This window comes from Antedon bifida, chromosome 3, assembly GCF_963402885.1.
Source record: "Antedon bifida chromosome 3, ecAntBifi1.1, whole genome shotgun sequence".
NCBI lineage: Eukaryota > Metazoa > Echinodermata > Crinoidea > Comatulida > Antedonidae > Antedon > Antedon bifida.
This window is the reverse complement of record NC_136228.1, coordinates 356,722-381,812: the sequence shown is the minus strand read 5'-3', so window position 1 is coordinate 381,812 and position 25,091 is coordinate 356,722. Positions and strand designations below refer to the sequence as shown.

General features: G+C 34.4%; 3 protein-coding genes across 5 annotated transcripts; 1 reads left to right on the top strand and 2 right to left on the bottom strand.

The window, feature by feature from the left end:
• Positions 1-2,758: 2,758 nt before the first annotated feature.
• LOC144838549 (putative aminopeptidase W07G4.4) lies at positions 2,759-8,989 on the top strand. Its single transcript, XM_078693957.1, has 15 exons — positions 2,759-2,919; positions 3,250-3,385; positions 3,795-3,946; positions 4,186-4,294; positions 4,575-4,699; positions 4,917-5,022; positions 5,464-5,625; positions 5,830-5,894; positions 6,012-6,127; positions 6,535-6,653; positions 6,863-6,946; positions 7,494-7,551; positions 7,684-7,733; positions 7,864-7,995; positions 8,245-8,989. The coding sequence occupies exons 1-15, from the start codon at positions 2,906-2,908 to the stop codon at positions 8,374-8,376; spliced, it is 1,560 nt and encodes a 519-aa protein (XP_078550083.1). The 5' UTR covers positions 2,759-2,905; the 3' UTR covers positions 8,377-8,989.
• A 1,239-nt stretch (positions 8,990-10,228) lies between these two features.
• On the bottom strand, positions 10,229-12,678 carry LOC144837330 (dopamine receptor 2-like). The gene is made up of 3 exons (XM_078692383.1): positions 12,585-12,678; positions 10,759-11,253; positions 10,229-10,629 (listed from the first exon to the last, which is right to left on the bottom strand). Exons 1-3 carry the CDS (start codon positions 12,676-12,678, stop codon positions 10,229-10,231), a joined length of 990 nt encoding a protein of 329 aa, XP_078548509.1.
• Positions 12,679-13,019: 341 nt separating this feature from the next.
• Positions 13,020-24,728, bottom strand: LOC144838710 (serine/threonine-protein phosphatase 2A 55 kDa regulatory subunit B delta isoform-like). 3 transcript variants are annotated; one of them, XR_013611694.1, is made up of 9 exons: positions 24,369-24,728; positions 21,160-21,225; positions 18,861-18,958; positions 17,944-18,127; positions 17,398-17,688; positions 16,837-17,001; positions 15,740-16,001; positions 13,256-15,330; positions 13,020-13,163 (listed from the first exon to the last, which is right to left on the bottom strand). XR_013611694.1 is itself a non-coding variant. In XM_078694162.1 (8 exons), the coding sequence occupies exons 1-8, from the start codon at positions 24,607-24,609 to the stop codon at positions 15,048-15,050; spliced, it is 1,590 nt and encodes a 529-aa protein (XP_078550288.1). In that variant the 5' UTR covers positions 24,610-24,728; the 3' UTR covers positions 13,020-15,047. The 3 variants fall into 3 exon arrangements, 2 of the variants coding, with proteins under 2 accessions (XP_078550288.1, XP_078550289.1); XM_078694162.1 differs by having other exon boundaries at positions 13,020-15,330; XM_078694163.1 differs by lacking the exon at positions 24,369-24,728 and adding an exon at positions 22,157-22,327 and having other exon boundaries at positions 13,020-15,330.
• Between the last annotated feature and the right edge of the window lie 363 nt (positions 24,729-25,091).

Sequence of the window (25,091 nt, the reverse complement as noted above, 5' to 3'; positions counted from 1 at the left end):
CCATACACACCAACTACTATGAAGAATCGGACATTTTGCTACCAATGTTGCAACATTGATTAACAAAATCAAAATTTAACAGTGGGGCGCGAATGACTAACAATACCATCTTTCCCACTACACCTGCACAAACTTATTTGTATAACAACGCAGGGCTTACCAAACTGTTTAAAATAGCTACAAGGTCCCCAGAAATGACACCTATAGTATTTTGAAACATGATATATAAGAGTCTTCACTACCTCACCATGATTGGGGCTGAGAAAAGACAATTTTGAAAAAAATATTTATTGAAATATGAAATTAAATATTAAGTCTCCAGTTAAGCTCACCATGGTTGGGGCAGAGCTAAGAATGAAAGCTGAGTCCCCGGAAATTATGAAACGAAATATAAAAGTCTTCAGGACCAGCCATACAATGGTAATTGTTTCCCAAGTGTGAGACATGCAATGCACGCGGCCGTGACGGTAATTCAACAAAACAAAATTATGAAATACAAACAGAGCTAGCACACAAAAGCCTACTTACTAATTTTAATATTTCTATAATTTAGAAAACAATTAGATTTATCATATCACCTTTGATAATTATAATGTTAAATTTCAACTATCCAGATGCGAATTTTAGGTTGGGTTTTAAAAAAACTCGACTTCATATATACTTCAATTTCGAAGATCTGCTTAAAACATATTTATTTATTTATTTATTTATTCTGCCATAAAGTTTTATTCACAACATATTAGTAGGCCTACAAAAATACAATTATCTTGCATGAAACGGATATTTAAAAGTACACTATAATGTGTAACGGTAGAATTACAATTCTAATGTAAAAAAATAACAAAATAAAAATTGAACAGTGTTGTGTGTTGATCGCGAATGACTAACAATACCGTCTTTCCTACAGCATATGTGCACACTCATTTGCATAACAAACGCACGGCATACCAAACTACGATGAGATAAAATTAATTGTCTTCTAAACACGTAACGAAAAAAATTAATTCCCTTTTTTTACATTAAAATAAATTGAGGGCGCTAAACATAAAATTTAAACCATCGAAGCAGTTTGCAAGAGCCAAAAAAAAAGATGGTAAATGTGCTCTCCCTGCCTCAGCACTAAGGCCCTGCCACAGCCTTTTGGGGTCGTTTCCACCACATCACCAGATGCATTGATGTTGTCGCCTCATGATGTGTGGTGGAAAGGGGGACGTATGATCTGTGAACCCCAAACACAGTGGCCGCATGCCTTTAACTCTATTCCACCGACCAGCGTGGGAATCGAACCCACGACATACGTGTTGTTAACACGACGCTCAGACGACTGAGCTAACTGATCATTTTGGTTTTAGCAAGCTTAATAGGATATTTATGACGTAATGATCAATTACGTAATACACGTATAAATAGACTATTATCAACTTTTCAGTCATGTACTTGGTGGCGTAACGGGTAATGCTCAGTTTTGAGTGCTATCGGCTGGGGTTCAAACCTCGACGGATATTTTTTTTTATTTTTAATATTGTTTTTTTTTAATAGAGATGACACTGTATTGTCGAACATGTATGGTACCCTACATTTTAATATTTCTATAATTTAGAAAACAATTAGAATTATCATATCACCTTTGATAATTATAATGTTAAATTTCAACTATCCAGATGCGAATTTTAGGTTGGATTTTAAAAAACTCGACTTCATAATTATGCTTAAATTTCGAAGATCTGCTTAAAACATATTTATTTATATATTCTACCATAAACTTTTATTCACAACATATTAGTAGGCCTACAATACAATATCTTGCATGAAACGGATATTTAAAAGTACACTATAATGTGTAACGGTAGAATTACAATTCTAATGTAAAAGATTAACAAAATAAAAATTGAACAGTGTTGTGTGTTGATCGCGAATGACTAACAATACCATCTTTCCCACAGCACATGTGCACACTCATTTGCATAACAAACGCACGGCATACCAAACTACGACGAGATAAAATTAATTCTCTTCTAAACACGTAACGAAGAGAATTAATTCTAATTTATATCACTCTGCTCCACTGGCTCCAAGTTGGGTCCACTTGAGCACAGTGTATTAACATACGAAAGATATTAACATTCAGTGACTTATTTCTATTTTATATCACTGTGCTCCACTGACGCCAAATAGGGTCCACTTGAGCACAGTGTATTAAAATACGAAAAGATATTAACATTCAGTGACTTATTTCTATTTTATATCAATGTGCTTCCCTGGTACCAAATTGGGTCCACTTGAGCACAGTGTATTAAAATACGAAAAGACATTAAAATTCCGTGACTTATTTCTATTTTATATCACTGTGCTCCCCTGGCTCTAAATTGGGTCCACTTGAGCACAGTGTATTAACATACGAAAAGATATTAAAATTAGTGACTTATTTCTATTTTATATCATCACTGTATGTGCTCCACTGGTGCTAAATTTGGTCCACTGAACCAGAGTTACCGTAGTACTATTTCTATTTCGGAAGTAAATAAAGGCATATATGGCGCTCCGTAGAAGTAGAGAATGCTCGATCGCCGAAATGACGCTCTGAATATACCTCCGCCGACGTTAGAATTGCCCAGGGGCGTAAAAAATAATACAGTAAAATATAAAATTCCGTTTCGTTTCAAATCGTGCGGGGTTACCGTTATCCTTTGTTTTACCAATTTCTTACGCAATCGTGTCAGGTGATATCAGCGCTCAGTATGGAGGTCAGGTGATCGTGATAATCACGTGACGTACAACTCAACCACCGGTTCTTTGCTGATCTCTTTATCCTGGTCATTCTTGCAAGTGTCATACAACACGAGCGGTCAGTGCCTTGCGTAGTAGTGCTGCTGCAGTTAGTATATCAAAGGATCAAGGCTTCGTCATGGCTCCACCAAGGTAAAAATATTTTTAAATATATAAAATATATTATAATTTTGTATCCATTTTTTTAACGGTTTTTTAGTAATCTAGACACATTATTATACGAAATTTATGAATCGTAACTTTGTGAATATGATGAAATCAGGAAATGGTCCAGCCTGGCATATTGCGTTTTCAGATATTTTTTTGTTATGCTTGGCCAATCAATTTAAATAATGATTGGAACATGATTTACTAAATACTTTCCATGCATCATATGATCATGATCATATTTTAATATTGACAAACAACCCATGGTTTGTTTAATTGAAAATTATTGTAATCTTGTTGTGCTTTTATTTACAGACTTCCGTGTCCAGTAGATTTCACAACTGATCCTCAAGATGCAGCCTATGATGGGATTGTCCTTGTCACAGACTCCTTGGAGAAACTCACAGGCAAACTAGAGTTCCTCAAAGCACCTCTGGAGACCCTCAAGACTGTAAGAATACTTTGGTGTGGATATTCTGATTTTATGTATCCGTTTTAATAAAGCGTTTTTCCCCCTCGGTTCTCCTTTTTTATACGTATTTGCACCAAGTACCATTTAACTGCAAAAAGATTCTCCATAACCCATAAATCTAGTCTCTCTGTCACTCACACTTTAATTGCCATAAAATAAAAGATATTTATGCATGTAAAATCAATCGGGAACCACTTTTGATTGGTCAGTATTTGCATCCTTTAAATCTTGGATCATTGAATTAATTCTGGGCACAACTTTTGATTGGTCAGTATTTGTATCCTTGAAATCTTGGATCAATGGATTAAATATATGTCTGTTTGTAACAATAATGCAAGATTATGATTTAAGCCAAGTCATCTTTTAAGTCATCTCATCTGTTTTATAGATTGACGCTTCAGTTGGTTCAGAAATCGTCGTATGTCCTCTACCAGCAGAATGTAAAATCAAACGTGTGGTCTTTTCACCAACCGGGCCTCTCAATCGTGATTACGATGACGTCAGAGTATTTGCTGATGCAGCTTTTGCTGGTATTAAAAGGTACAAAATAAACATACCTCCATGAAATAAGTTAAAAAATCATATTTTGTAATAATACTGTATACAATTTACAACCAAATACGTATGAAACGCCATATGTGCCAAAATATTTATCTTTACTAATTACGGGCTAGAACCTAGTCTAGTACAAACCTTTCAATAAAACTTTCAGTGACGCCCTGAGATACTCTAGGTGGCAGCAGATAGAAAGTGTTCTTACCTTTTATTTCTTCTACTAGAGCTTTGAAAGCAGGTGTAAAACGCCCTCTACTTGTCCGTGCTGAAGATGACAGCTTTACAGAAGCTTTACTTATATCTGTGCTTGGTGCATTCTATTCTTTATATGTTGTAAGTAGCATATGATTATGAAAAGTTGAAACATATTTTAAATGGTTAAATAAAAATGAAAATTACAGAAAAAATGACAATGCTGTGTCTGGATCTCAATAGAGATACAAATAAAATAATCAAATAAACAGTAATACAGCCAGAAAGAAATTGCAGAGCGTTTCAGTAACACCGTTTCCTCAGTGCAAATAGTAAATGTAACTAGACTGAAAAGATAAATATAAAATATCAATAGAGAATTAATATCTAACAAAATTACTTTTAAATTTCCAATAAACAGCCTCTTGAAATTCGTGATTTGAAGAATGAACGCATCAGTAAAGCAGAAAAGCTAGGCTTCTTGTGTTCAGATAGCTCACAAGGTGCACGCATCAAGAAGTGGTCAGAAGCTCTTGAGAGTGGACGGTAAATAGTTACTAAACATGTGGCTACATTTATTATACTATTATGTATGGGATTCCATAATCATAAATGAATAATAATTTATTGCCGGTACACTCTTTTGTAACAGAGGAACACTCTTTCGTAGAAAAGGTTTAACAATATACAATAATAATCAAATTAAATTTTATTAAATCTATTTCGATCAGTTCTAAAAATACCTTTCTACAATTTCAAACAGTCTTGTAGCCCGTGATATCGGAGGGTCTGACCCAGAGCGTATGGCCGCACCAAGAGTCAAGGAGTATGTACAAGAATTATTTGGTGGTGAAGATTCCTCTATCAAGGTAAACAGTTAACACGGTTCTGGTAGACAGTTAACACAGTTCTGGTAGACAGTTAACACAGTTCTGGTAGACAGTTAACACAGTTCTGGTAGACAGTTAACACAGTTCTGGTAGACAGTTAACACATAGTTCTGGTAGACAGTTAAAACATAGTTCTGGTAGACAGTTAAAACATAGTTCTGGTAGACAGTTAAAACATAGTTCTGGTAAACAGTTAACACGGTTATGGTGAACAGTTAACACAGTTCTGGTAAACAGTTGACACAGTTCTGGTAAACAGTTAATACAGTTCTGGTAAACAGTTAACACAGTTCTGGTAAACAGTTAACACAGTTCTGGTAAACAGTTAATACAGTTCTGGTAAACAGTTAATACAGTATTGCTTTTTGGACCCCAGGAACCCACTTGCTCATATTTATGTCTGTTGTGTCTTTTTTAAAGGTTGAAGTTATTGATGACGATGAAACACTGCTTTCAAAATACCCTTTGTTCTCCGCCGTCAACCGTTGCGCTAAATACGTCCCTCGTCACAAAGGATGCATTATCAAGTTGGAGTACTCTGGTCAGGGAAAGATTGAAAGCACTATGATGTTGGTGGGAAAGGTAACGTATTAAAGCGTGGTTCTCACTAGAGATGCATGCAAGCGATTCGAATAATCCATCGCATGTGATTGGTCAGTTACGTCCTTGCGTTGCATCACTATTGGGAACCAAGCAATACCGCTGAACAATATTTATAAACAAATGCTTCTTATTATTAAATGGCTTTGATGTGTAAACTAAATTGTTACCTTATTTGTATTACAGGGTGTGACCTATGACACCGGTGGAGCAGACATAAAGGCAGGGGGTGTTATGGCTGGTATGCATAGGTAGGCTTCATTTTTAATTTTGCATTAACACACACTCAACAATTTAAACAAATGGATACATACCTATTATAATATGCAAATGTTTGATCTAAATTATCTTCTGTTTGATAATTGTAGAGATAAGTGCGGAGCAGCTGCTGTTGCTGGATTCTTTCAGACTGTGAACCTGATCAAGCCAATCGGAATCAAGGTTGTAGGAACCATGGCAATGGTTCGCAATAGTGTGGGATCAGGTACTACTAATGTATATATAATTTAATTATCTAAATAATTCCCCCATGATTTAATCTACAGAGTTCTTAAACTCTGTATACACTATTAAAGTAGTTTAATAAAAAAGGTGTGATGTGCTAAAATATGGTAGTGGTACCGTATCCTCAAATATGGTAGTGATGTACACAAATATGATAGTGATATGATGTCATCATGTCCATATATGGGCACATCACTTTTTTTTCTCACATAAAGTGTGATAGTGTAGACAAGGCTTTAGATTTGTCACAAGTCTTTGGTTATGTTTGTTTGTTGAACTAACAGACACTAGAGGGTGCTATACAGTATACATAAGATAGATAGAAAGATTGTATTTACTATTGTAATATAATATGATATATAATATGTGATCTGTATTGTTTTACAGAATGCTACGTGGCTGATGAGATCATCACATCTCGTGCTCAAAAGAGAATTCGCATCGGCAACACCGATGCCGAAGGCCGCATGGCGATGGCGGATTGTCTTTGTGAGATGAAGGAAAAGGTAAAAAAATTGTTTCTATTGGCTAAACTTCGATATTAATTATAAGTACGTTGTTGCTGCTATTTAAAAAAATACAAAAAGCATAAAATAAATGAATGTCATACAATCCAAACTATGATGATATGATATTGCAAAATGATTTGTATAAACACCATACTAAATGCCCAAAATATATACATAAAAATGCCAATATGAACTTTTCTATGCAGGCCACCAAGGAAGTGAATCCTCAGCTGTTTACAATAGCTACCTTGACGGGCCATGCAGTGCTAGCCATGGGACCAGAGTATTCGGTACGATATATGGTTTTCATTTTTTTTTTTCATAAGTCGTGAGGTGGTTTCCCGAAGTAACTTGCCAATTACAGGATTTCATAATTTATCATATCAACTTATAAGTCTCTAAGATTCGTTAGAAGCCTGGCACTAGGTCAGGATTGAACCAAGCATGTTAACCACCAACCTACAGCTCCACTGGGTTGTTAACGCTAAAATTATTTCAAAATAAGTAATTATTTTCATTAAAAAGATTCATTCGGTTGGTATTCCAAATAAAATATAATAGTTAATTATATCACAAACGTAATAGTAAATAACGATTATTTTATTTACCTGACGTTTCGCCAACTGTGTAGTGACACGTATGTCACAGTTGACCTCTAGATGACGGGGTCAACACATTGGTCCACACTTGACTGAGTTTGTAACCGTGCAATTTGAGAAAGCCAACTGATAGTTGGCGAAACGTCAGGTAAATAAAATAATCGTTATTTACTATTACTATTACGGTTGAGATATAATTAACTATTATATTTTAGTAATAATTTTATTGTTATATTAGATTATTATGGATAACGGACCAGCTCGTAAAAAACAATGCGCTCAGGAACTCCAGAAAGGTTAGTTTTTGCTTACTTTAAATTAAATGGAATTGTACCACCAAAATGAACAGTATTTGCAAGAGTGCAATTTACACTAAGTCTTTGATATTCGACCTACTTTGTTAATTAGCATCTATCTTTTTTTTTTAGCTGGCGAAAAATTTGGTGATCCATTTGAAATATCAACCATTCGTAGAGAAGTATGCATTTTAAAAAAAGCAGTAGTCTAGTCTTCTGGAAAATTGTGTTGTAATTTGTAATTTTACAATAGCATACTTGAAATAAGTAATAAGCATGTACTTAATGAGTGGTATTGTTTCTCATCAACAGGATTACAAATTCCATGCTGGCAAGTCTGAATATGAAGACGTCCTTCAGTGCAACAATCAACCATCATCAAAGACTGCTAGGGGACATCAAGGCCCAGGTGCTTTCCTCATCCTAGCTTCTGGTCTTGATAAGGTACGTGTGTTGGGCAGCTTCCGATTTGAGATGACCATCAACCAAACTATGTCATGTTGTCAGTTTGTTCGACACGTTTGATGGTTCCTAGGGTCAGGCAATGACCGACAACACCGCGACCTAGGTTCTTGCAAATCAAAAGCTCCCTATATTATAAAATACAGCCTTTAAATTTGTGCTGATCCTATACATTGCTAACTATACTTTTCTGACAAGAATAATGATTAACATATTGTATTACCTTTTCAGCATGGTATTGATGGTGAAATTCCACTAGCATACTCGCACTTGGATATAGCTGGATCATCTGGACCCTTCCCAGGGGTGCCAACTGGGGCCCCTGTCGTGGCCTTGGCAGCTAAATATCTCATGCCCAAGTAAAAAGAACAACATTTACTGGAATAGGTGTACTATTATTAAGACCATGCATTCGCAGCTGACAGGTCTAAATAAATACGGTAGATGGATGAGGCCAATATATGCAAGACTATAGCAGGCCTACAGAGCAGGACCAATAATAATATAGACCGCTTATAATAGCAGGTCTATAGGCTACTAATACAGTACTAACATAGACCACGCACAATAATATGACCACGAACAATAGCCAGTCTACAGACCAGGGTTGTATAATAATATAGACTGCTTATAATAGCAGGTCTATGGCTACTAATACTAACATAAACCACGCACAATAATATGACCACGAACAATAGTATCCATCTTATGTAGTCCATGATGGTATCGCCACAACCAAAATATACTTCGGTCACAAGTTACTGAATGTTATGCAAGGTGTATCATGACGACATCATCATGACGACATCACAGACTGTAATAATTTGTCCAATAAAACCCCATTATTTTTATTTCCAATGTTTCTGAAGACGTGACGTCATAATATTATAAGCAACTGAAATATTTTTCTTTCATTTATTTGTAGTACTAGAGAATTGAGGTTAAATAATGTAATAAAACACCTGAATTAAAACAATCCGAATTTGTCTTTACTTATTGGAAACTATCCGACAGAACAAAACTAATACTAGAAATAAGAGAGATATTATGGGCATCATAATCCTCCAAACACATACTTTTTCCAGTATATTTGGTGTAAACAAGTTATCTGTAGGCCTATAGCTAGCTTAATATTTAAAAAAAGACGTTTACAATGATAGGATATATAAAAAATACGTTTACTAAATTAAATATTTGGCAATTAATTAATGGGAACACAAAAATTATATATAGTGTACAGATTTATTCTAAAAGTTGACGTTCCTAGACGTTCTTTAGCACTCATAAAATAAATAATAAAAACGTGCAAATTACTTGAAATATTGGAAATTATACCGCGTTAATTAACTTAATGTGAATGTGTTTGCGCTTTCCATGCTGAAAGTATACACAACATAACGCAGTACTTCATCTCTTTCAACATTTATTTTAACTAATCAAGCATTCAAACACACGTATGTTCAATGACACGAATGCTATGTCATATTTACTTTCAAGAACACGTTTAAGTAGATGTGCGATTTGTTTGTCACGGCTTTTACTAAATAAATAGAATGATATATCCACCGGATTAACATGAATAGTGAAGCGAATGGTATTCTCCGGATGACATCAAATTTTCTGTTAAACAAGAATTAACGTAATTGGTCAGATGTTTTGCCTTACTCTGACGTAATTTGTACTTTATACGAAAGTACATTGAAAAATACGCAAGTAATTCGCGGACGCAAGCTACTCCTTACAAACAATTACAAGAATTTACGAAGTTGATTATAATAACAATAATGGTTGTCTTTTATAGCGCTTTTATAAGTCCATACAAATATCCCAAAGCAAAAAAATAAAATTGAGGAATCATTTTCATCGCACCGTTCTACAGCATTTTTAAATCTCCAAATGAGAGCACAGAATATCGGGTGATAAAGACAAAAACTCGGATTCGGAATCGTCATTCTTCCAGCTTCAATTTATTTCGGATTTTACATGAACAATACAAACAACAATAACACACACGTTAAACCTGTGAGACTACAAGAGCGGACTCCGTCACTTTTGATGACGTCCCAGCAATCAGTGACTAACACACATTTACTGATGACGTCTCAGAAATCAGTGACTAACACACATTTACATGATTTGAAATAAGTAAAACAGATTGATGAAAACCATAAATACTTCGTCATAATCAGTTCATATCTATAATTAGAAAAAATTATCAGGAATATTTGTAAGTTGCTAATTTGAAATCTTCCTCCTCGTTTATAAATGTTGCATTGATGATACCTTTCGAAAGGGTGGTAACTACAGACGATGAGTGTGAACTCTTAGTTCGACAAAAAGAACCAAACAGAATATCACGGAATGCTTTACGGAACTGCTTGCTGACAAATGCGTATATTAACGGGTTCATTGTACTGTTGAGCCATCCAAGCCAGCTTACTATTGGAAAGATATACCCTGGGTATTTAATACATTCTATACAGAGAGCTGATAGAACGTTTGTTACAAAGAATGGTAGCCAACAAACGATGAAAATACCCATAACGATACCTAGCACTTTGGCGGCTTTGTGTTCAGTTTTCATAGTGTATGTTAGTTTATTCTTTTTTAATGTACCTCCGCGATGTATTCGTAAATTTACGGGTTTTTCATGTTTGTCTGATTTGCTTGTCCTTGTTATTACGCTTTTTGTACCGGTTAGAATTCCTCGTATTTGCTGCTTAACTGTTAAGTAGGCCTAAATACTTAAATAAATGAAAGTCATAATTGTGCATGGCAAATAAAACGAAATAAATGATGAAAGAAAAATAAATAGCGAGTTACTTGTAAAAATACATTGATTCACAACAAATGGTGGATCTACTTTCCTCCACCAAATTAACCACGGGAACGAAATGGCAGACGCAGAAACCCATACAAACGCGATGAGAAAACAGCTGACGCGTTTCGTCATTTTGAAACGGTAAGTCATCGGCCTCGTTATCGCCCAGTATCGATCAAAAGATATGATACATAGGTTTAATATAGATGCAGTGCAACAGAATACATCTATGGCATGCCAAATGTCACACCAAATTCTGCCAAAATACCAGTAACCAGAGGAGTATTCCAATGAAATGGCGGTAGGGAGGACAGCCACGCCAATTAGAAAATCTGCCAACGCCAACGAAGCGATCAGTAAGTTCGTGGTTGAGCGCAGCCGATGATTCCTAAAAACTGCCACGATAACAAGCAAATTTCCTAATAATTATGGTTATAAAGTCGATTATCAAAAGAATATAGAGAAGACTTGAACTGCGTAATGTAGGCTCAAAATCTTCAGTTGAAGTTACGTTAAGAGTGGTTGCTGAGGTTGAGGTTCTAATAGTCTTTGTAGTGTAAGTCACATAGGAAGTATCTGTAGTGTCATTGTAAGTCACATTAAACTCAGACATGTCACTGAAATGTCACATTACCAACTTGGGACAATCATTTAAAGTACTCGTTCGTTCGTTGACAAATCACAGAGATCATCAATATTGTTCATTGATTTTAGACGTTAAAAATAATGTCTTTCTTCGTTCCATTCCTTCTTCCTGTAACATATAGAAGGTATATTTCCAAATATTTGAAGAGATTTATTTCAGATGTTTAACACAATATGTAGTCATTGTCCTTTATAGATTGGTTGCGAGGTCCTCACAGCAGGAACATAGGTGTGTTGTCTTCTTTCTCAATGTATCTATTGTATGTTTTACTTTTACAATAATCTTCACATTGACTGGCGACTTTGGTATTGACACGGCCGCTGTTTGTTTATCCGTCTTGAATAATAGACCTGTCATTCTTCATATAAATCGAATTCCAATCATTATATTAACGTACTGTCATAAATTATCTTGATATTGCTTCTTGTTTTCAAAACGTAAAATTCATACCTGGTCTGGGATTCTAAATCTTCACCCCTCATCAAGCTTTTATTTCAGTTTCAATTATCTTCTTCTTCGGAGGAAATTAAGAAGCAGTTTCTTCACTTGTTCATTTCAGTTACAATTGGCTTCCACGGAAATTAAGTTGAACCTTAAAGGCAGTTTCTTGGTATTTCCAGACAATGTTGCATAAAATGTTACCTTTTCGTCTTATGAATAGTCTTGCATTAATGCTTATATCGGCCTTCTATATCAACGTCGTTAATGTTTCAAAATGTTAAAAAACGCTTAGTTACAATATTGAGTACTGTACTGTATAAGTATAGGTAGGCCCGTCCAGTCTACTACAACAATTCGCGCCTTAGTGTCTTCATTCTCGCTTCTTTCATTCAAAATGACCATTCAATATCGACGTTTTCCTTTCACCAGCACAATTAACCATGTTGTGTTAATCCGCTTGTTGTTCGAATTCAAAGATTTCCTAATCCGTGACCTGCATACGGAGTCTAATTTGCATTTGCTTAATTAAAAACGAATTTCGATTAAGACAAAAAAAAAAGCAATATGGACGATGGCATTAGGTTAATTGAATATTATTGAAATTTGCTGACTAAATTTGCTGACTAAATTTGCGCAATAAATAGTAGTACAGCATTTAACTACCAACAATTAAGTTAAACGAAAGTTGATTGGTTGAAGCAATCAACCAATCAAAACAGCTAATCCAGGAATCAATTGACCAACCAACATTAACCATTCGACAAACTGACATTAAAACCGAAGGAAGCCATACTTATAAGACCAAAGCTCTTATTTACAAAATCTCTCTGTTGGTCAAGATGTGTTATATAGTGAATGTCCGGTTCTCTAAGCAATTTAGTCCGGCCAAGAGCCATTATTGCACAGGCATATTAATTAATAATACAGTACAAATAGAATTACATTAACGACTGCCTGGTTCAATTTAGTCCCATTAGTCATAAACATAATTGTATGGAAGAATCCAGTCTAGTCATTTAAGTTCGAACTAAGTAAGTTAGATTAGTTAGTGAACAGACTTATTAATTCAAATACAAACAGAATGACATACAAGTGATATACAGTGATCTTTATCTTTTTAATTTGCTTTTTAATTGTTTCATAGTAACCTTATAACATTGACAGGAGGTAGGCTCAAAGGTGCCTCCTGTATACAGTATATTTAACAGGTATACCATACCATTTAGATATTTTAAGAGGCACCTATGAGCCACCGTGTATTTTAACCAAAGGTGCCTCCTGCATACAGTATATTTAACAGGTATACCATACCATTTTGATATTTTAAGAGGCACCTATGAGCCACCGTGTATTTTGACAGGAGGTAGGCTCAAAGGTGCCTCCTGCATACAGTATATTTAACAGGTATACAATACCATTTAGATACTTTAAGAGGCACCTATGAGCCACCGTATATTTCAAAAAGGCTAGTTACAACAGAACAAAACATGTTAATTAAAGTGTAGAAAAATCCACAATTATTGCCAAATCTGACAATTTTTATACGTTAAGTATCAAATTCATTTTGTTTAACAAAAAAAGTAAATACAAATACACACTGAATAGAACTGATTGCGACATATTGGTTGGTTGAGCATTTTCTTCACAAATACAAATAAAACACATTAAATAAAAAACAATTAAATACATAAGCCTTCCTATTACATTCAATGCATATTTCATTAATTCATTTTACATACTACTGCCATAGCATGATTTAAGAGTGACTGAGGAAAGACTAGTTATTGCGTTACTGGGTAACAAAGGCTATGAGGACAAAAATACAAGTTGAGGGCAGCAAATTCCATATTTCATTTTTGTAACCAAGACTTTTTAAGTTGTACAAACTTGAAAATTAGCAACCTGGTCTTTAAAAAAAAAGAAGAAATATACGCTTGGTAATTATTCTGGGGCAACATTTGATGACCATTTTGTTTGCATTCGACGACAAAATAACAAAAATAATAAAATAAATACAGTAATTACATTTTTTCATGTTCATTTTGATGCTTCGATTCACAAATGCATATTTTACCCGTTCACAATTATCTACTCTTAATGAATAGAATAAGATTTGATATACAATAAAAACAGATTTAAACCAATTCAATTCATCTCGATTACATGGAAGATAAATTAAGCTCTGTCTACACTATCAAACTTTATGTGACAAAAAAATGTGATGTGCCCATATATGGACATGATGATGTCATATCACTACCATATTTGGGCACATCACTAGTCCATAAATTATACTATTAGATTTATAAAAAAATATTCTAAACACAATGCTGACAAAAACAAATAGAATATATTTTGTAATTATTTAGTCTTTATATAACTGATTTATTCATATTTCATTAATAGTTTCTTATACTAACGGACTGAGAAGTTGAGTTATGACTTAGTTTGGTCCTTAAGTTTTGGATTCCAAGTATAAAGTTTTGGTTTGAATGTAAATCCAGTATTTCATCTCGCAACAGCAGCAGTTACACAGGCAGCATAAGCTTGGTTCCCACTATGAAACAATACAAGGACGTGCAACACAACGTAAGTAATTTGACCAATCACAATCGATGTGTCACTTGTGATTGGTCAACCCACTTGCGTTGTGTTTACGTCCTTGCATGGCATCAAAGTAAGAACCAAGCTTTAGTGATTAAACATGCATAGATCTCCCTTCAAATATATTTACTTCTGGGCATTACTGAAAATTGAACTGTTAACGGAGCAAACTTAACTTATGATAGACATCCGTGATGTCATCATCTAAGACTCCTGCTTACCTCCAGAGGTAACCAACTTAAACCAACTGCATTGACAGGACCTGTTTGTTTTACTTGCACATAAACATTTGTATCATGAGTTGACAAACATTACAAGAGTTGTTTTTTATTTATAATGCTATAGGTGCTTAAAACAGGTTGCTTATTTATACCACTGTGCATTGTAAAGGTAAGCTTCCTGTCAGACATTGTTAGACTGTAGGATACAGCAAGCCAACATGGCCTTACAATAATGACTGGAGTTGGTTTCTTAGTTGAGTATCAAAAGTCTTTACAAATCTACCTAAACACTATACCTAACCTAACTGGGTGGCTTTTCTTGGAATATATACAAATTATTTGTAGCTGCTACAGCAATTATGTTTTCTTTGGGATGCCATGCAGTGTGCAGGATTTTACGGTTGAAATCTAAACTATCTACACTCATCTCGTCCTTCTTGCGCTTTGTTCCTGTACAAACTTTACGTGGCTTTAGCACCTGCAGTGGCTTCATGTTTTCTTTAGATGCTTCTAATGTTAGATCTCGTTTTGATGTGCGGTCAAACATTCTAAAGAAGTTGTTGTATGAACCAGTCATAATTGCACTAAAAAGCAAGTAATATTTATTTAATTTGGATACATCTGGTACATAAGTTATAAGTTAAACTGGTACATAAGTTATAAGTTAAAATGGTACATAAGTTATAAGTTAAACTAGTACATAAGTTATAAGTTAAACTGGTACATAAGTTATAAGTTAAACTGGTACATAAGTTATAAGTTAAACTGATACATCAGTTATCATTAAAATTGTTGCACAAGTTTTTAACAAAATAAATAAACCAAAACAAAAAGTTACAGTGAAAAAAAAAATATAGTTTACAAATTACAGGGATGTTTTTTGTGAGAGGACATAAAATTATTTTTTTTACTATACTTTGGTTTATAATTAATTTGAGATATCTACACACAGAAGCCAGAACATTTTGTTAGGATAAAAGAATTATACTTTACCTGTCATTTCCATTCCAAACGCATTCAAATTTATCAAAGATACAATCATTTTCATACAATGAACAAAGTTTACTACGTAGATACTCATGCACTTGGAAGGTCTCCACAGGTGTGCTGTCCATGTGAAGATCCCACACTTTAACTGACAAATAATCCCTTGATATAAGATAGCGTCCACTGTGGCTGAATTTTACATCTGATATGGATGATATAATTTCCGAGAAGAAAGACCGGTTACTTGGATCCTCCGGTTCCTCAAATACTGTATAAAAATAAAATTTATTATGTTGTGCGAAATGATCTATATATGGTAATGTTTGCAGTTTTGTGGAAGATCTACAACACCTTTTCATAGATTGACCAGTGATTGTCGCTGAAAAAATGTACTTCTCTGATATCTAAGATTTTTCTATTCCTTTTTTAGAATTCAATTTCTACTCCACCCAAACTAACATTTTAAACTATCTTAGTAAATGGATGTACCCTTCCAAATAATGAAGAGAATTCTAAATTAAAGTACATACAACTTCCTAGTCCTATTTTGAGTCCTATAGTAAAAACTACTGTAAAATTTACCTTATCACATCTCTTCTTGTTTACATAATGTTTTCAGTTCAGTAAAATGATTCCAGACCTCCAAACTTTGGTGGGCGTATCCCACTTTTTGCGCAAAATAAATCCGTAAAAAAATCTTTCCCGAAAGGCGCACACAGTATTAAGTTAATGTTACAGAAATAAAAAATGCAATTAAGTAATTCATGAAACTACACAATTATTATGTCCTTCCATATCTTACTCATTTTCTGTTTTAACGTGGGACATACTAAGTGTTGAAATACGTAGTGTCAAACTTTAACGCTTACAAAAAGTATTTATTTCAGAATGAGTTAGTTGGATTAGTAAACATAATTTAAAACAAATTCTAGATCATTAAATTGTTTGGTATTTAGTTGGTGCAAGTTGTAAATCTTTTTTTTTTGGTAATTGAAAGTTGAGAGGTCTGAAATCAATGCTCAAAACTTAAATCTAAGAACTATGAACCTGAAACAAGATGAAATGTGAAAGGGCTTTTAAATAAATGATAAGAATGATCTTACTTCTAGCATGTTGATCACATAGAGCAGCTGCTCGCATGTCACATAGTCTAATGGTCCCTTTGCTGCTACTATATACAAACAGGTTACATTGCTTGGGATGGAATTCCGCGGCTGTTATCACCTCTGTAAGCTCTTCCATATTGGCTGGTTTTATATCAACAATATCTATAAAGTTAACGCTTAAGGATAAAAAAGCTTTTAATACGTTTTCTTTTAGTGCAATACAAAAATGTTCATATATAGGATGAAGATATTGTGGACGGACATTATCATTTTTCTATCAATTTTGTTGCAAGCATAGGATACCTGGAACGATTCAGAAACATGTGTCCCCTTAATAGAAGAAGTAGTGTTGGCCGTAGTAGGTGTGTAGGGGAGTTCCCTGAATAGGGGTTTTTCCTAAATCGGGGTATTTGCTGAATAGGGGTTTTTCCTGAATCGGGGTATTTGCTGAATAGGGGTTTTCCCTGAATAGGGGGTTTTACTGAATAGGGAATGTCTCAAAGGAGGGGGTTCTACTGTATTTTTATTTTAGCATTTTACAATATTTTTAAAGGATACTGAAGCTCTGGTCGGTGATCCCTAGATGCCAAAGGTTAATGCGGAGGTCATCAGCTGATATGTACGTTTCAACATCACTATTGACGGATATTGAATTGATATGGTATGTGTGAGCATTCGCGAAGATTCTCCTAGGGCTGGCTTCTACCATTAATTCCATAGGGGTGGAATGCGGAATTCGTAAAGATTGAATACTATTGTTTTCACGGATGAGTCCATCATCGTCTTTTAAGTTGAAACCGGTCCATCTTCTATCTCTTTCTGACACTTTCCATAATTTAATTGTCTTATCTAGAAAGAATAACAATATTTTCAGGTATAGATAAAACTACATGCATGGTGCGAATTGTCATCAACATTTATAAGAATTTATTGCAATGTCTGTGGTATGTCACCTTTAAAAAAAAAGAAAAATATTGTGTGTACACTTAAAAGTAGCATTAATCTAAATGGCAACATTATGTCAATGGCTACCAGATGTCTCTATGTAGATGGTTACCTGAACCAGTACCAGTAAAAACTAAGCTGCTTAATGTTCGTACTTACCATTTGTAGACAGGAGAAAGTGGGCATTATTATGTCTAGGTAACCATTTGATCTTGTTAATTTTCTCTTCAATTTCTAAACTTTTTAAGTAATCAAACTCTGGTTCATGACTCTGGAACGTGCTATATACATTATATTCTCCTCTAGCTTGTTGCTGCTGTTGTTGCTGCTGTTGTTGATCAAACTAAAAATTAGAAACGATAAAAATATGATTTTTTTACTTAAAATAAGAATAAAGGCTTAAGTTTAATCAAATAGGGAGCTTTCGATCTGCGACGACCGACGACTTAACCAGGTCAGAGGTCAATCGATGCATATTCGGCCATCATTTGGATCTAGAAACCATCAAACTGTGTTAAGGTGAGGAGGAAGATAACAGGTCTCAATATCAATGTATGCATACAATGAATTGACATGACATGGTTTGGTCATCGAAAACGATTGTTTAATCTGTGCGCATTTAAGTGTTTTTAGATCATGTTCTTCTAGTGACTTTTAAATTTACTTATATTTGATGTGCGTGTGAATTTGATAGGACCTGGTAGTGTAGGCGGACATACTGTTGTTTAATTTGTGATATTGTTTCAAATGTTTTAAATCAGGTTGCTCTATGTGGAATTATTAATTAGCATGAATTATGTATTATTTTGTGTGGGTGTGTGCGTGCGACTTTCACTTATTTTTCAGTGTGGAGTCAGGAGAAAAATGGCAAAGGGCATCCTATGTTCTAGGAGTTTTATGTGCTTTAGTTATCAGATAGTTCATATTGTTTTGACAACTCTCAAGCTCACTTTGTATTACATGACCATAGCCATTTTCCCTCTGTGTGGATGGACCTCCTGACTGTAATAATGAATTACTTGTTTTATTTTACAGTATATATTGATAATATTAATTAATTTGTTGGAAATACTCACTAAATCTTCTCTCTGAAAGATGACTACTCTTCCTCCCTTATCACCGGTTGCAAGTAGTTCTCCATCATGATTGAAGTCTACGGTTGAGATTATGTCCGCTGTTAGGAGAAAAAAACTATCATTAGAACTCTTTGCTGCACAGTACAACTACATACATTACTGATTGGGAACAGTTTCTATGGATAAATGTTCAGTATGATTCAGGTATTTTACACTTACACTACAGTAACCTAAACAAAAAAAAAAACAAATTTGAATGATTTAGTTTATCAGTCCATAAATTATTTTAGTTTCAGATTTAACCAAAAAGGTGAGATGTTGACGTTTTTATTACATAGTGTAGCTAAAGAGGTGCAGTAAGGTTGTTTTTTTATAGTTATAAATATTTTTTACCAGGGTTAGAAAAGCACAATTAATGATAGTTCCAAGTTTCCAATAGCCAACTTGGCTTAACAAGGAAGTGCAATTTAAAAGTACAATATGCGGCATGTCATTGTTAGAAAGAAGTTCTGTTCAAGGTGGAAGGCCAGCCGGTCCAGGCATCCTCTACATTTAACAAATTGTAATGCGCAAGATAGTACATCAAATTAAGTTTAGCACTTCATTTCACTACTGTACTTTTAGGCCATGTGCTCTCCCTCCCTCCTTGGATCCCCACTGCTGTAGTTAATTGCCCTCGCCAGGATTTGAACCCAGTCTTTTAAAAAGCAAGTATTCTACAACAAAAGTAGCAAATTTTTGCATGTGATTACCAAAAGGTGGTGTGCACTGAATCAGGAAATATCAAGGCTATACTCAGCTGCTTCTGGTTTGTAGAGGAGGAAATGACCAAAGTTCAATTTGTATAGGAAGTAACATTGATGTGGAACAATGACTACTGTAAACTACAAATGCAAACTATTATTATTATTAACTCCAATGTACTGTGGTCAATACAATTATTAATATATGTAGTGTACAGAAAACAAATTGCTGATACTTTATATAGTGGACAAATAAATGCTGTTGATAGTGGCACATTCATTCATTAACTATAGGTTTAGCTGTTGATAGTGGCACATTCATTCATTAACTATAGGTTTAGCTGTTGATAGTGGCACATTCATTCATTAACTATAGGTTTAGCTGTTGATAGTGGCACATTCATTCATTAAACTATAGGTTTAGCTGTTGATAGTGGCACATTCATTCATTAACTATGGGTTTAGCTGAAGATAGTGGCACATTCATTCATTAAACTATAGGTTTAGCTGTTGATAGTGGCACATTCATTCATTAACTATAGGTTTAGCTGTTGATAGTGGCACATTCATTCATTAAACTATAGGTTTAGCTGTTGATAGTGGCACATTCATTCATTAACTATAGGTTTAGCTGAAGATGGTGCCACTTAATGAAAAATCGTAAAAATTGAATGCTGTCGTCTTCTGTATGGTGGAATGCAACAGGTGTGTGAATGCAGCGTTAGGCTCTAGCTAAACCATCTTCCATGCATAGTTTTTTGTCTAGTTAAAAATTAGCCCTAGTTCTTAGCATAAAAGCACAAGTACTGTATAGTATCTATGCTATGCAGCATTTAAAACCAACTCCTTTTCGTTCCCTAAATGCTAGCAGACAAACAGCCATCTTATAGAACAGTAAGAGACACTGAATAGAAATGTCTAACAATTGTTCATATTAATATATTACTGTATTTAAAAAAAAATGCTCCAAACCAATTATTATTTAAATATCATTCTGTTTGATTGATTTATGTAACAATAATTTGTGTTGGTGGTCGATCATGCATATCATTTTGTTCCAACAAGTTTCCTGTTTTTAGTAATACATTTAATATATTTCCCTCAATTCTTTAACAGCATATCAATACAGTACAAACACATTAATCAACACATTTATAATGTAAAGAAGCACTCGCTTGCAATTGAATAGACTACTAATACCTGTTGTTTATTACGATTACTACTGTGCACTAATACAGTACTTAGTTTATAAAAAATAAAATTGTCCTAAAGGGTAGCAGCTACAGTACTGTAAACCTTCCAGACAGATCATGATACCAAAAGAAATTAATATCTAACAATACTTTCAATTTATCCAAATTTAGAAAAGCATTCATTCATTCATCAGTGGAAAATTACTTGTGTTTGCTTAGAGATATACAAAAACAGATAAATGAAAAATTAACAAAAACCAAATTACAAAGTGTCACATCACTCTCATACATAAAAGAGTTTGGGAATGGTATAACATAAACAATGTACATTAAAATGTTTGCAGTAGGCTAAAATGAACAAACCTTCAGTGACATCTTCTTCTACAGTTCCTTTCAGTTGTGAGAAACACCAACTTGTTTCACCAGCACCTGAAAAAACAAAAGGTTTTATATCAAGTTGTTGTTGGCATAAAGTGTTTATATCTTTGTATTTTGTAGGAAGTCCAGTAAATAGTACCTGATTGTTGTAGGTGGGTGTGGCCTGAGTAAATCTGAAATGTGGTACAAAATGTAAGTTTTGATTTAAAACAGTAGTTTGGCATACTTAGAATTATACTCACGCTTTCTGTTTTTTGGTAGTGGGAAAAAGGGTAATGTAGTAGTAATGAAAATAAAAAATAAAATCTAACTTATTAGATTCTTAAAGTTTAAATTATATTCAATATGCTATATCAAAGCCTAGCTAGGTTACTACTACTGCTATGTATGGTAGGATGTGTGAATGAATTGACCTGAGAGCAAGCAATGTGCAAAATGTACCCAGGTCAGTGCAACTCAACTGTCCCTGCTGCCTGTTTATTGATATCAACTCAACTGTCCCTGCTGCCTGTTTATTGATATCAACTCAACTGTCCCTCCCTCATTTAATTGAATTGAGAAGGTTGCGCAGCAATGCAGAATGCCAAAACATGAATGTAACAAAGAAATAGATACCCAGCACGGACATAGGCCTATCCTAGTATTAAAAGTTTAGAAAAGAAAGCAAGATTCCACACATTTTTTCAACCATTTCTTGACAAATCCATCAGGTGGCGGTGTCAAATTCAAATACAGTGATGGGTAGGGAAACGTAAATAAACATCTAAATTCGAAAGACATATTGGTTTAAAAGTACACAAGCTATGATTAATGATATTCATTGCAGCTTGACAATGTTCTATTTGTTTGCTTTCTGTCGTTAGCTATTCATTCTACCCTCCGCTCCGCACTACTACAGACAAGTTTTGAATGTCGTACATACAAGTACAATACAATGACTCTTCGGAATGCATACATGCAATCAATCAACAAACAAACTCACCTGCCATTTTTGTTGCATAAAAATATCCGATGCAAAATCTCACTCAAAATACCTAATTAAGTTGTCATGACTTTTTAAAAGAATTGCAAAAACGATTAGGACGATCAATTCATGATAAATACAGGAGGCATTTTCACTCCTATAAAATGGCGAATTTACAAGAGGGAAGTGTCTAGCATGACGTCAAATGAATTCAGTTGTTTGAAATGTTGTTCTCCACTAACAAGTGCCGCATGAGGGCGACATTACTAAAATACAAACTATCAAAGAATGGATGAAACTTGATGGCAATCGAAATGATGCAACATTTACCAAAAATACGTACAGTATTACCCGTATCACTAAATAGAGTTCGCTAAAATTAATATTTTTAGGTATGGTTGGTTGCATTTGGTTGGGGGAATGGGTAGAAGAATTTTGTTATCTGGAACTGTTGGGTTGTTAGATGAAGACTATCAGATAGTTGGATAGGATGTCTTTTATGGAGAGTAAAGTAGGAGAAACAAAATCTAATTAGGAAAGAGTAAAATCTACATCATTTCTTGACGTTTATTTATATTTGCTCATTGTCGAAGCCTACGTCATCAGATCAACCAGTATGCCGACATCATCATTTCTAAATAAACTCATTCATATTATTTACCGATACATAGGCGGCTTGACGTACGTCTTGAATGTATATTTATTTAATATTATTATTGCCTATGTTAATTATTGTAGGCCTGCTATTTGACAACCAACTTACCTGAAATAAACATAATGACGCAAATCTCAATCAATTAATTATTTATATAAGTTATAGAAGCCTAATCCATCCACGGGAATGAGATGACGTGTAGGCTTACTTATACACGCATTTACTCCATGATGGTTTCTAGGTGGTGGGTAGGTTCCAAGTAAAACTGAATCAGACCTCATACATTGTTTATGGTTTGTTGTTTATTTCGACACAGTGTCACAAAATATAATGAAATAAATAGAGACCAAAATAAGTTTAACAGCACACTTTATGTCACTGGTTCCTAAAACAAATTATTTATGTACGAGACAGAGCTAGAAAAGAAAAACATGAATCGAATTTTCGTCAAAGTTAGTTTTTCCAATGTAACATAAACATAAACAATAACAAGTTCGTTATCGTTGTCGTAACATTGTCATCTAGCGCATTTAATCATTTGCATCCATATAATTACAATAATTCTTATATTTATTTATATTAGTGTTAATCTCAGCATGGAGCTAAATGTTTCCTCCATCATCTAAAGGTCTCTACACTATCAAACTAGTTTAAAAAAAAAGTGTTATGTGTCCAAATACGGCATCAGTGATATGACATCATCATGTCCAATGGGCACATGAAATGTTTTTGTCACATAAAATTTGATAGTGTAGACAGAGCTTTAGGTGCACGGGCGAAATCTTCATCGACCTAGTACAACCGTTTTTCATAATGATATTTATTCTATTTTTTGTTATATTCAATCTTATTTATAGAGAGTGGCCCGAACACCATAATGCTGGCAAAGTGGCCCACATAAACATCATGCATATGCCGATATTCGCGGAAATGATAAATGTATTCAAACTTTGTTAGTGGGTATAGCACTCATAAACCAAATCCAAATGTTTAGTGCCTTATAAATGTGAACAACCGTGAACATTGACAACAAATAGTGGTATTTATTCATTTTTATAGCAATGGCACTGCAATGAACGTTTTCAATTAGAGCGTGAGGAATGTACTGTATCATTCAACAAAACGACATTTTTAGGCTTTGTTGTCTGATAGCTTCTTTTCATCTGAACAAATAAACCCAACTACCCTGTCTACCCATTACTAGAATGTGTACCGTATATGCATGAATACGACTAACACGTGTAGGACAATAAAGAAATAACAATTGGAATTTTTCACATTCAGCAAGAGTTGTTTGTCATGAATTTATACGCTATAATGGTTGTTTTAAAAACTAATAAATATGTTTTTATAACATTAGTAACCAATATTAAAGTACCAGGTATTTAATTTCAGTCGGTGTGTAATAAGCCAAATGTCAGCAGACGTAGCCGATAGCTAAATAGACTTGTTCTTGTTTATTATATGTACTCGCGTTCATGTTCATTGATCGTCGCCCTGTTCAACCGACCAAATTATGTTTGCAATACCACTCGATATTAATCCCCTATAACACTATTGGCCGCCGACTCTTACCTTCGGTTTTTACTGTGTGTTTAGCCGCTGGAAAACTCAACATATTCCGACAATTGGTCAGCGTATTCTGGACGGAATTTATAGCATTTGAGTAGAGTTGGGCCGGTCCGCCTAACATTGCTAGCTCCTCCTTTAACCACCAAGCGGCAACTCCTTCTGGACTGCGCCTAAATGCCGGAGGACTGGTTGAGTTCGGTGTCCATGCTCGTCGAGAAGACACTTGGTCCAACCACGGAAGCATATAAATCAATCCTTTAACAATAATAATCTTTAGAAAACTATAAAAAAAACGATCTATCAAACTCACTCACATCGGACTTTGTACTCTGTCATTCCGAAATGAGAATATTATTTGTGTACACACATGATGATGACGTTTGAGGGAATGCCTTCTGATATCGATTTGTTACTGACTCGTTGTTCTATTGCCTACGTATTGTATTCGATCCATTACGATTTTCACGCTTTATTCCCACAGGGACAATTCATTTATACGGCGGATTCAAACACAATTGACAATTAAAAATGTACTCATTGGTATTTAATAATTATATCTGTACTTGGCTAATGATAAACAAAGCGCAGTCCGGCGGCCGTCGCAATATCAGGTCTACTGAATTTTCTATCCTCCAACATCCCTTTGTTTTGGGACATTTTTGTTTAGTTTGTCACGAAGTTTTGTGTTATTTCGCGTTACCAAATCCTTTACGAATTAGATTGTGG